Consider the following 13,136-nt stretch of genomic DNA (forward strand, 5'->3'; position numbering starts at 1 on the left):
GTATTTCTTCTTGTATAAATTGCCAGCTCATGATCTTTGTTCATTTTCTCTATTAGGTTAGTCATATTTTTCCGCAGTAGTATTTTTTTTCTTCTTAACTGGTAAGAACTCTTTTTTGTAAATTTGTACAATTTGTTGCAATATCTTGAGGAATTTGATTTCTCAACTTTTTTTTCTTACTGGTGTTCTGGACACAAAGTCTTTTCCATGAATAGTATCATTTATCTAACTATGCATGAGCATCACAATTAAGTTTCTGCATATAAATTAAGAGTCAACCTAGATGACTTTTGGGATTCTAGATGACTTTTGGGATCCTTAGCACGATCAATATTTAAACTGAACTTTGAGAAAAATTGTAGTAGAATTGAGCCAACAATTCTAGGTATCCTGCTAAGTGTAATTAATAGGACTCTTTTATCTTGCATAAGATCTGAACTATGGAGTTTTTGCTGTCAGTCATTTTGCAAATATGTGTCTTAGCATTGATTTTTTGCTGGCTCCTGAGAAAGCAGGAAAGTGAAGGACTAGTTCATTTGTATTGACTTAGGCTTCAGACTGCTGAGAACAATGAGATAGTCTCCAATCTTTGCTCTTGGCTTCCAAATGTATGAAATCAAAGACAGCCTTTATGAGTTAACAGGTAAGATAAAACCCATGCATAGCCCATTCATGAGCAATATCAGAAGGCTCATGGCAAAATTATTGTCTAGTGGCATTTTTCCAATAGAGCACTCAAATTTTCAGTGTGCTTTTAAACCTAGTGTGAGATGTGTAGAGCACCTTGTTCACTCTTTTCTCATCTTTTGTTCTCTTGCTGTTACCAGTCAGTGTTGTCAGTCTCAGACTGCAAGCTCATTTAGATTGGGGGCTTCCTTAGAAATACACCTTTCTGTCAGGCAGGCTGGGTGAGGCAATGGATGGCAGACTGGGCATTCCCACATTTGCCTGCAGATAAACCAGGAAGAACAACTGGGGAGAGAGACAGACTGTGCAACCCATGGTTCCAGCACTGGGAAATAAAGCCTCAGATTTTAAAAATCTGACTTTAAAATAAGCCTCTCACTTTAAAAACCTGTGGGGGTTGCAGTGGCAAGAGAAACTCCCAGCCTCACAGGAGAGTTCATTGGAGAGACCCACAGGTCCTAGAATGTACACAAACCCACCCACCATGGAACCAGCCCCACAAGGGCCTAATTTGCTTGTTGGTAGTAGGGAGAAGTGACTGAAAGCTGGCAAGAGCTGAGCAAGCAGCATTGTTCTCTTTCAGACCTCTGCCCTATATATAATGCCACAATGTAGCCAAGTGGGTTGCCCTGCCCTGGCAAATACCTAAGGCTCCACTACTTACAACATATCAAGCAGAAGAAGACAAAAAAATATGACCCAAATAAAAGAAAATATCAAAGTTCCAAAAATAGAACTAAGCGGTAAAGAGATGGCCAACCTATCAGATGCACAGTTCAAAACACTGGAAATCAGGATGCTCACAGAAATGGTTGAGTGTCATCACAAAATGGAGGAAAAAGTGAAGCTTATGCAAAGTGAAATGAAGAGAAATGTATAGGGAACCAACAGTGAAGGGAAGGAAACAGGGACTCAAATCAATGATTTGGACAAGAAGGGAGAAATAATCATTCAATCAGAACAGAATGAAGAAACAAGAATTAAAAAAAAAAGCCCATTAGAGGCTTAGGAACCCTCAGGGACAACTTTAAACATCCCAACTTCTGAATCATAGGGTGTTAGTAGGAGAAGAGCAACAGCAAGAAATTGAAAACATAATGAAGGAGAACTTCCCCAGTTTCACAAAGGAAATAGATTCCAGGAAGTCCAGGGAGCTGAGAAAGTACCAAAGATGTTGGACCCAAGGAAGCACACACCAAGGCGTACCATCATTACATTACCTGAGATTAAAGATAAGGAAAGAATCTTAAAAGCAACTAGAAAAGAAGACAGTTACCTACAAAGGAGTTTCCAGAAGACTATCAGCTGATTTCTCCAAAGAAATCTTACAGGCAAGAAGGGGCTGGAAAGAAGTATTCAAAGTCATGAGAGGCAAGGACCTCCATCCAAGATTACTCTATCCAGCAAAGCTATCATTTAGAATGAAAGGGCAGAAAAAGTGCTTCCCAGATAAGGTCAAGTTAAAGGAGTTCATCATCACCAAGCACTTATTTTATGAAACATTAAAGAGACTTATCTAAGAAAAAGATAAAAAATATGAAGAGTAAAATGACAACAAACTCACAACTATCAACAATGAACCTAAAAGAAAAGAACAACAATGAAAACAAAAACTAAGCAAACAACCAGAACAGGAACAAAATCAGAGAAATGGACAACATATGGAAGGATTTCAGTGAGGAGGGGGAAGGGAGGAATAGGGGGAAAGGTACAGGGAAGAAGAAGTGTAATTAGTAGGCATAAAATAGATTGGAAGAGATAAAAATGATGTAGGCAACAGAGGACTGAAAGAACTTATATGTACAACCGATGGACATGAACTAAGAGGGGGGCATGCTGGAGGGCTGCGGGGCAGGGTGGAAGGGGGATAAAGGAAAAATATGAAAAACTAATACCATAATCAATAAAAATACTTAAAAATTCTTATAGGTATAAAATACTCATCTCTGAGAAATTATCTATAGAGTTTTCTTGTCAGGTGAGTCCTTTTATAAACTTTGCTATCAAAAAGTAAGATAAATTCTAGAAATATGTATTGTGAATAATGAAGATAAATGGGATAACATATACAAAATAAATGAAAACCTGCAGTATGCTCACCACTTTACTTACTCTACCACTTACCTCACCATGGTTTAAAAAAAGAGGGTTCAGTATAGGACTGATGACTTTGGTGGTTTTGTTGTCAAACAAAGACTTATTAGAAGGATGTTTGCAGTATTATTATAGCATTTTGTTCTGTGTTCTTTTGAAGCCCAGTTGAAACCCAGCAAAAGAAAAAAGGATCTAATATGAAAGGGATACACAATACAGTATATCATCATGGAGAGAGTAGTGAATAGTTATCTGAGTCATTAACAATCCAAAACAGTTTCCATGTCTACAGATTTTACAGTAGAAAATGTGGAAAGCTTCAACAGTCCTTTAACAGTCCTTTATTTTTAAAATGTGTGTCAAGACTGGCTATTTTGAACTCATGCCAAGAACTTACTAGTTATAGTTGTTACATAAGGTAATATGAAAGAGAAATACATATTTAAAGTGCTCTCAGAAATTTTAGATTTAAAATATCAGAAGGAGAAAATTATAGCTTTATAACTATAGAATTTGGGCTAGTTCTTTATGTTTACATTCTGAAATACTTTTCATATACCCAGAATTATTAGACACACAGAGTGGGAGCTTAACTCTCTATGGGGACAGCCTAGATCAGGATGAGTAGAGATCTAGAGATGAGGCATGCCAGCATGGTACAGCACACTGATGATTGAGAGATGGCAGTCAAGGAGCTGGTACTACTCTTTACCCCTCTCTTCTGAAACAATCTGGAGGCAAGTTTGGAGCAATGGTCCACATAGGCAGCTGAGATTGGGCCCTGTGGTGGCCAGCCCTGGCCTGAGCTTAAGGAGAGGACTCTATACAGGACCTCAGCCTGCAGAAACAGGGATACTATGCAGATCATCCCAACAGAAAGTTATCACAACTGGAATATTATCCAGGGACTACTTTATACAAATAGAAGAAAAGCTCCCAATACTAACTTGAGAGACTAAGTCCTTTGGCCAAAGAGCCTAGAACTCCTTAAATTTCCCAAAATCAGCTGCTCCAGCCTCTAGAATAAACCATGGGCCCAGAAATCTAGCCCATCCAAGAGAGAGCAGGGGACAGGAGCCTTGCAAGAATATCAAAGCTGATTATAGTGGTCCTGTATTTTCAAAACCAAATTTACAAGACCAGACCTTCCATGTTCAGTCTGCCTCAGTGATTCTCCCTGTTAGTGCATCTTCTTTCATGCTAATTATAAGAAAAGACTATTATCTTCCTTCTTGTTCACTAGATAATTGCATTGTTACTACTTTGCCCTTGGACTAACATGGCCTGTAAGGCTTTGTCCAGCGCAGTCTTCGTATTAATGTGTGAAGTCCCATCTCCATTTCCCAATCTGTGGTAAATGGACACTGCCTTGTATGTACTACTATTGTCAGATACCAATGAAAAATTAGCACCACATTGAGGTTTCCTCTCCCAGCCACCTGGGCAAATCATTTCTGTGTAGAAGTGAGAAAGAAACATACTCTGGCAGCAGGTTCATATCATCATTGATTGTTTTACTCTTGTTACCAGCATAGTTTTAGGAATACTGACCTGAAAATTAAAAGACATATATGTTTACCTGTCCTGTTAATTGCCACTTTTTCTCTACCTCTCAAGTTGACTCTGATAAAATCTGTGCCCACTGCCCTACCCAGAACATATGAGGTGATATGGGTAAGACAGTTGGGTACCCTTTGAAAAGTTTCCCAAACTCCCCAGCAGACTTAGTAGCAGAGCATCTTTATTCTTGATTGAAGATTATTGTTTAGAATAGTTCTCTTTTTGATTAGTGTCTCCTCCTCAGCCACCAAGTTTTTGTGCAAACTTCCCACTTGCAGGAAGTTCAGGGGTCATTTGTAAAAGGATGGGGATATAACGAGGTCATGTTTTTCCAGATCTCTTGGAGAAAACCCTGGCTAAACCAGCCCGGTTTAAAAGAGATTGTCATATGTCATACACATATTTACTTCACAAGTAGAACACTTCTGCATAATATTCAGTCCTCAAAAAAAAAGTACTATTTCTAATATAAGTTACTGTAATGCATTAAATTCTACTGGAAAATAATCAGATGTTATTTTACTTTGAAGACATTTTAATTTCAGTTAAATGTCAGAAAGCAAATTAAATTCTAAGTAAAGCATAACCTAAAATTGTATGTAAAGGCTAGGTCTTTGAGATGAAGGGGAATGTAGCTAGTTTGTTTTTATTTCTTTGTGCTTTCTTTTAAACACACTGTAGGCACCATTATTATTGAAAAGAGCCCCTACAGAAGAGTGTGAGGATAGGTCGGCTTTTCACAGTAATGAATTATCTTGTAGCTTGCCATCTATTCTGAATGACAATACTGGAATAAAGGAAGCAAGACCTGCTCTTTGGTCCAACAGAGTTCTTACAAGGGAACAAGGTAACTATTGTTAAAGGTTGGCCCACAACAAAAATGCATTCAACACAGCACCCTCTTTCTCAAGGTGTACCTATAAAATAAAGGGGACTAGAGAATACCACTGATTTTAGTATGCATAATAGGCTATTTCTTCTAAACCACATTTTGATAAATACATGATTTTGTTTAGTCTAACAAGAATAGGAAACATAATTGTAGGTCTACAGTTATGTTGAATGTCCAATAAACTTTTTATAAGTTAAAAAATCTTAACAAAACTAATCATTGGGCAGTAGATAATTTTGATCATCCTACAAGATGAAGATGATTTCATTACAATGATTCCATAAAGTACTATGAAATTTTTTATATCAATAGAATATACTCATAATTTATAAACATTATTTTAAGGTTGTATTTATAATACAATATTATAAAAGTCTAAACAGATGAATAAGCATTAATTTGTTACCCCCAAAATTTAAAATCCAATTTTTAGTATCCATAAGTGATGATTATTTTAGCATTACTATTAAGATATGTCAGTAAACTGCTATAGTGGTATTTCCAAGTCCACTGTTAGTTGCTCAGGATGTAATCAGAGGTTGATATATATGCATAGGAATTAAGGCTCTCTTGTTTTAAGCCCTATCCAAATTTGATAGATGTGAGGCTAAATTATTTTGCATGAAGACAACATAGAGATAGTTTTAATATAGGTTCCTTTTAGAAATAGTACTATTTTGGGCAAGAAATAAACCAAAAAAAAAAAAAGGAAGAGGAGATACAGTGAAAAATAAGAGGAATGGCAGTTAAAAAAAAAAAAGGCCTGGTCTACAATCTATAAATATAACCCTGACATATATTTTTATTATCATATTTTTAGAAGTTCCAAGTGGCTGCAGAGACGAGAGCAAGGAAGAAAGCATGGTAGTGAAGATTCCAATCATGGGTAAATTTATGGTTGCCTGAGAGTTTCAAACACAGAATTCAACCTTATTATATAATCAGAACATTCTATGTTAGTGGTTTGTGGACTCTGTTAAGAGGAGGTATGTTTAACTAATACATGCTGGATCAGGAGAATAATTATAAGAGCACATAATCATAACAAGCAAGCTTACTTTAACACAAAATAAGATGGAAAATAACCATGTCTATTGAATTGTTAATAATTGTTAATACATTTACACATGTGAGCATCCCCCATCACATAGCCTTTCAGCACCTGCATCTGCATGAAAAGGTCAGTTTCCATGGGGAACACTTAGTCATTATATGGTAAACTAGAGATATTTCTGATTTTACTCTTTTATTTCCTGTGATAATTGAATTGTATCATTAAAATAAAAATGGGGAAAAAAGTACTAGACAGGAAACTTGCTCATGCCTCAATTATAAATCATGTCTGATAATTTAACAATTTTAGCAGTAAGGTTTCATCAAGACCTGTTAAGGGATTTCCAGTCAAGATGGAGGCATAAGTAGACACACCTTGCCTTCTCGCATAGAAAGAATTACAACCAGATTTCAAAGACAAGTAACAGCCAGCACCATCAGAAAAATTGGGCTGTATGGAAGTCTGACAATGAAGAATTTAAAGAAGCCATATTCATCCAGACCAGTAGGGGTGCAGAGTAGTAGAGATGGGGCAGAGAGGCAGTGTGGAGTGGAGATACAATGGCAGCAATGAAATGGATGGCCCTATATTCATGTGTAGTGGATAAAAATCAAGAGGGATTCCTTGGGAGTGAGTAATACCAGCCCCAGGCCAGACCAAACAGCCCAGATTTCCAGCACTGGGAAGATAAACCTCCATTACCTCTGACTGTACAAACCAGTGGTGATTGGGGCAGCAGAAGAAACTGCCAGATTTGTACCACTTACAGGGCCCATACAGGCTTAGAACACATGCAAACCACACAGCAGCAGCTGGAAGGTTACCAATCACATATGGGAGTTAGGTGAGGTGACTGAAAGCAGGGTGAGTGTCAGGCAGGACTCCAGAAGCTAGGCACTGGCATCGTCCCCTCACCACCATCCCCACCCCAACATGCAGAGAGCCACAAAGCAGTGAAGTGGGTTGTCCCACCCTGGCAGTTACCTAAGGCTCTCCTCCACACAATTTACAGGTGCCTTTTCTACATAGACCACACTACTAAGGCAGGGAGTAAAAGCAGCTCTGCCTAATGTACAGAAACAAACACAGGGAGGCTGCCAAATTGAGGAGTCAAAGGAATGGCCCAAATGAAAGAACAGAACAAAACCCCAGAGAAAGAACTAAACAAAATGGAGATAGCCAGCCTATCAGATGCAAAGTTCAAATCACTAGTGATCAGAATGTTCAGAGAACTCACTGAGTACAGCCACAACATAAAGGAAGAGATGGAGGATACACTAAGTCAAATAAAGAAAAATCCACTGGGAACCAACAGTAAGGAGAAGGAAACCGGGATTCAAATCAATGATTTGAAACATGAGGAAGAAATTAACACTCAGCCAGAACAAAAAGAAGAAATGAGAATTCAAAAAAAAATGAGGAGAGGATTAGGAACCAATGGGATAGATTTAAATGTACCAACATCCAAATCATAGGTATGCCAGGAGGAGAAGAGGAAGAGCAAGAAATTGAAAACTTATTTGAAAAAATAATGAAAGAAAACTTCCCTAATCTGGCCAAGGAAATAGACATACAAGTCCAGGAAGCATAGAAAGTCCCAAGCAAGTTGTAACCAAAGAGGACGACACCAAAACATATCATACTTAAAATGCTAAAAGTTAAAGATAAGGAGAGAATCTTAAAAGCAGCAAGAGGAAAGAATAGTTACCTACAAAGGAGTTCCCATAAGACTATTAGCTGGTATCTCAAAAGAAACTTTGCAGGTAAGAAGGGACCAGCAAGAAGTATTCAAAGTGATGAAAAGCAAGGACCTACAACCATGATTACTCTATCCAGCAAAGCTATCATTTAGAATGCAAGAGCAGCTAAAGTGCTTCCCAGACAAGGTAAAGCTAAAGGAGTTCATTGTCACCAAGCTATTATTACATGAAATGTTAAAGGGACTTACTTGAGAAAAAGAAGCAGATCAAAACTATGGACATTGAAATGACAACAGGGACTTCCAGCCAAGATGGAGGTATAGGTAGACACACTTTGCCTCCTTCCACAACCAAAAGAAAGGACAACAACAAATTTAAAAACAAATTAACCAGAACTTCCAGAAAAATCAAACTGTATGGAAGTCTGACAACCAAGGATTTAAAGAAGAAACATTCATCCAGACCTGTAGGAGGGACAGAGATGGGCAGACTGGATGGAGAGGATGCATGGCAAGTTGGTGACTGGAGGACTGGGGCAGATGAGGTGATGGCTGGTGGAGCAAGTGGTCCCACATTTGCATGTGTATAAACCAGGAGGAGTTAAAACATTTGCATGTGTATAAACCAGGAGGAGGTCTGTCTCACTCCCCATGGGAGTGAGACAGACCATGCAAGCCAGGTTGCAGTGCAGGGGAAATAAAGCCTTAAAACCTCTGACTGAATAATCCTGTGAGGGATGAGGAAGCAGGAGAAACTCCCAAACTCACAGGAGAGTTTGTCAGAGAGACCCACAGGGTCCTAGAACACACACAAACCCACCCACCTGGGAATCAGCACCAGAAGGGCTCAATTTGCTTGTGAATAGCGGAAGAAGTGACTGAAAGCTGGCAGAGAGCCAAGCAAGCTGTGTTCTTCCCTCTTGGACCCCTCCCCTACATACAGCGCCACAAGGCAGTGATGTGGGTTACCCTGCCCTGGTGAATACCTAAAGCTCTGCCACTTACTATGTAACAGGTAAGCCAAGATAAAAAAAATATATGACCCAAATGAAAGAACAGACCAAAGCTCCAGAAAAAATACAACTAAGCAATGAAGAGACAACCAACCTATCAGATGTAGAATTCAAAACACTGGTAATCAGGATGCTCAAAGAAATGTTTGAGTATGGTCACAAATAGAGGAAAAAGTGAAGGCTATGAAAAGTGAAATAAAGGAAAATGTACAGGGAACCAACAATGATGAGAAGGAAACTGAACTCAGATCAACGGTTTGGAGCAGAAGGAAGAAATAAACATTCAACCACAACAGAGTGAAGAAACAAGAATTAAACAAAAAAAGTGATTAGAGACTTAGGAACCACCAGGACAACCTTAAACATTCCAACATCTGAATCATAGGGGTGTCAGTAGGAGAAGAGCAACAGCAAGAAATTGAAAACTTGCTGAAAACATAATGAAGGAGAACTTCCCCAATTTCTCAAAGGAAATAGATTCCAGGAAGTCCAGGAAGCTCAGAGAATCCCAAAGAAGTTGAACCCAAGGAGGAACACACCAAGGCACACCATCATTACATTGCCCAAGATTAAACATAAGGAGAGAATCTTAAACGCAATTACAGAAAAGGAGATAGTTACCTACAAAGGAGTTCCCACAAGATGGTCAGCTGATTTCTCCAAAGAAATCTTATAGGCAAGAAGGTGCTAGAAAGAAGTATTCAAAGTCATGAAAGCCAAGGACCTCCATCTAAGATTACTCTATCCAGCAAAGCTGTCATTTAGAATGAAAGGGCAGAAAACAGATAAAGTGCTTCCCAGATAAAGTCAAGTTAAAGGAGTTCATCATCACCAAGCCCTTATTATATGAAATGTTAAATGACTTATCTAAGAAAAAGATAAAATATATAAACATTAAAATGATAACAAACTGACAACTATCAACAACAGAACCTAAAATAACTAAAAATAAAAAAAAAACTAAGCAAACAGCTAGAACAGGAACAGATTCATAGAAATTGAGATCACATGGATGGTGTCAGCAGGGAGAGGAGGCAGGGAGAATGAGGGAAAAGGTACAGGGAATAAGAAGCATAAATGGTAGGTACAAAATAGACAGGAGGAGGTTCAAAATAGTGTGGGAAATGGAGAAGCCAAATAACTTATAGGTGTGACCCGTGGACATGAACTACCATGGGGGAATGATGGTTGGGGGGAGGCTGGAGGGGAATAAAGGGGAGAAGAAAATGGGACAACTTTAATAGCATAATTAATAAAATATTTTTTTAATTTCACAACTATCAACAACTGAATCTAGAAAACAAAAACAAACTAAGCAAACAACCAGAACAAGAACAGAATCATAGATATGGAGATTATTTGGATGGTTATCAGCTGGGAGGGGGGCAGGGAAGGATGGGAGAGAAGGTACAAGGATTAAGAAGCATAATTGGTAGGTACAAAATAGACAGGGGGAGGTTAAAAATAGTGTTGGAAATGAAGAAGCCAAAGAACTTATATGTGTGATCTGTGGACATGAACTAAGGGAGCAGATTGCTGGAGAGAAAGGGGGCACTAGGCAGAGGAGGGCAAAGGGGAAAATTTGGGACAAATGTAATAGCATAATCAATAAAATATGCTTTCAACAAAGACCTTAAGATTTCTGCACATGTATTAGGTTTGTTAAGATGAAATCTCAATATCATCATTTTTTTAGTTTTAAAATATGAACAGCAGCAATTAGTATTCTGAGCAGAGTTCTATTTGTCATGCATCTAAATTTAGTAATTCCTTATTTTGTAAAGTGGTATGTCACTTCATTATAAATTCAAAGGTCTGACTTTAAATATTTATACAAGTGTACACACTATTGCACAGAGGTACTGAGGCATGCATCTGCGTATGTGGTACTTTTGTTGTTTGTATGTGGAAGGAATGGCTTTATTTTATGGCAGTATAATTCATGGCCTGAAGATTTAATTTTTTAAACCCATGTTTCTGTGATGAACTTTAGTTTTGCAAAAGGAGTTTGTAATACAGCAATTATTGTATATATTCTGCATCAGATAATATTTTATTCCAAAATACAAAGATTTTCTCCTAAACACTTCCCATTGATATATTTATCGCATTTTTTATTCTTCATTTTTGAGAAAACTCTGGTAGAGTTCTCTCTCTCTCTCTCTCTTCCTTGTTTTTTTTTCTTTTTTAATAGATGTGTAGATAATCCAGACTGCAAATAACCAAGAAGTCATTTGGATGCTTTTCTTTTTCTTCCCCCCGCCCCTTAGCATTAGACACAGGTCTTAATAAAGTGTCTGCTTCATATATTCTGTATTGACTGAAAACAAATGAATTGACTTTATATCCTATATGAATGTGTTTACAGTCCAAATTTCTGTGCATATATGTATAAAAACACAAATTAGTATTTGTAAAATTCATCAATTATGTGTCATAAGTTATTCTAAGCATTTCATGCTGGTAGAAAGTGGTAGTCAAGATTTAATTGAGACAATTTGGTTTATTTTTTTTCTCTTTTTTTATTGTTGTTCACATACAGTTGTCTCCATTTTCTTGTGCTTTTGACTTTGAATTTATAAGTGTCTAATAACCTCTAAATTTATTTCAGTTAAAAGTATAAAGGCTTATTGGGGAGAAACCAGTAAGTGGCCTCGTTGCCCACTCTTACTTGTCTTTTAAGTATTCTTTCCAGTCATCCCTTACTGCAAGTAGATCACTCTCCCCAAAATTACTGCAAATGTTATTTTCTTATAAAATTTTTTTATTGAGGTATAATTGACATGTGTATAGCACTATATTGGTTTCAGATATACAGTGTAATGATTTGATATTTATATATATTGCAAAAATGACCACCAAAATAAATGTAACTAATACTCATCATCACACAATTACAAAACTTTTTCTTGTTATGAGAACTTTTAAGGTTTATTCTCCTAGTAATGTTCAAATATGAACACAGTATTACTGATTTTAGTAACCATGCCCACAGCTTATTTATAACTTGAAATTTTTACTTTTTTGGCCTTTATTTATTTTTAATTACAGTTGACATACAATATTATATTAGTTTCAGATGTGCAACATAGTTATTAGACATTTATATATCTTGGGAAGTGATCATGATAAACCTAGTTCCCATCTGACACCATATATAGTTATTACAATATTACTAACTAAATTCCCTATGCTGTATTTTAGATCCTTGTGGCTATATTTATAATTGTCCATTTGGCTTTTTAATCCCTTTACCTTTCTCAACCATTACCCCAACTCTCCCTAATCTGGCAACCATCAATTTGTTCTTTGTATCTATCAGTTACTTTTGTTATGTTTGTTCATTTATTTTGTTTTTAGATTCCATATATAAGTGAAATTACATGGTATTTGTCTTACTCTGTTTTACTTATTCTACTTAGCATAATGCCCTTTAGGCCTATCCATGTTGTTGCAAATGGTAATATTTCATTCTTTTTTATGGCTGAGTAGTATTTTGTTTATATATGTACCACATCCTCCTTATCCATTCACTTATTGATGGACATTTACTGTATTTTGCTGTGTATAATGCACACTTTTTTGCCCAAATTTTTGAGGGAAGAATAAGGAAGTGCATTATATATGGGCAGTACTAATTCCGTATCTATATAAAGGTTTTTAATTCTTTTTTTAATTGTATTTTAATCATTATTCAAATACAGTTTTCTCCTTTTTACTCCCAGTACAGCCCCCACCTCCCACCCCTCCCCACTTCCTCCCATTACCACCCTCCCCTAGTTTTTGACCATGTGTCCTCTAAGTTTATTCCTGTGAACCCTTCCCAATGTCCCCTGAAATTCCCTCTACTCACCCCTGTGGTCACTGTCAGCCTGTCCTCTATTTCAGTATCTTTGGTTATATTTTGCTTGCTTCTTTGTTTTGTTGTTAGGTTCCTGTTAAAGGTGAGATCATATGGTATTTGTCTTTCACTGCCTGGCTTGTTTCGCTTAGCATGTTTTCCAGCTCCATCCACACGGTTGCAAAGGGTAGGAGCTCCTTCTTTCTTTCTGCTGCATAGAATTCCATTGTGTAAATGTACCAACCATAGTTTTTTGATCCATTCATTTACTGATGGGCATCTTGGTTGCTTCCAAC

General features: G+C 37.2%; 1 protein-coding gene across 1 annotated transcript in view; it reads left to right on the forward strand.

Annotated features, from left to right (window-relative positions):
* KIZ (kizuna centrosomal protein) overlaps nt 1–13,136 on the forward strand; it is a 158,958-nt gene that overhangs the window by 87,786 nt on the left and 58,036 nt on the right. Inside the window, 2 exon segments of the mRNA XM_045833099.1 lie at nt 5,023–5,188; nt 6,054–6,119. Of these exon segments, the coding sequence (XP_045689055.1) occupies nt 5,023–5,188; nt 6,054–6,119 (232 nt within the window).

This window comes from Phyllostomus hastatus, unplaced genomic scaffold (genome assembly GCF_019186645.2).
Source record: "Phyllostomus hastatus isolate PE091 unplaced genomic scaffold, TTU_PhHast_1.1 phas_contig_17, whole genome shotgun sequence".
Classification (NCBI taxonomy): Eukaryota; Metazoa; Chordata; class Mammalia; order Chiroptera; family Phyllostomidae; genus Phyllostomus; species Phyllostomus hastatus.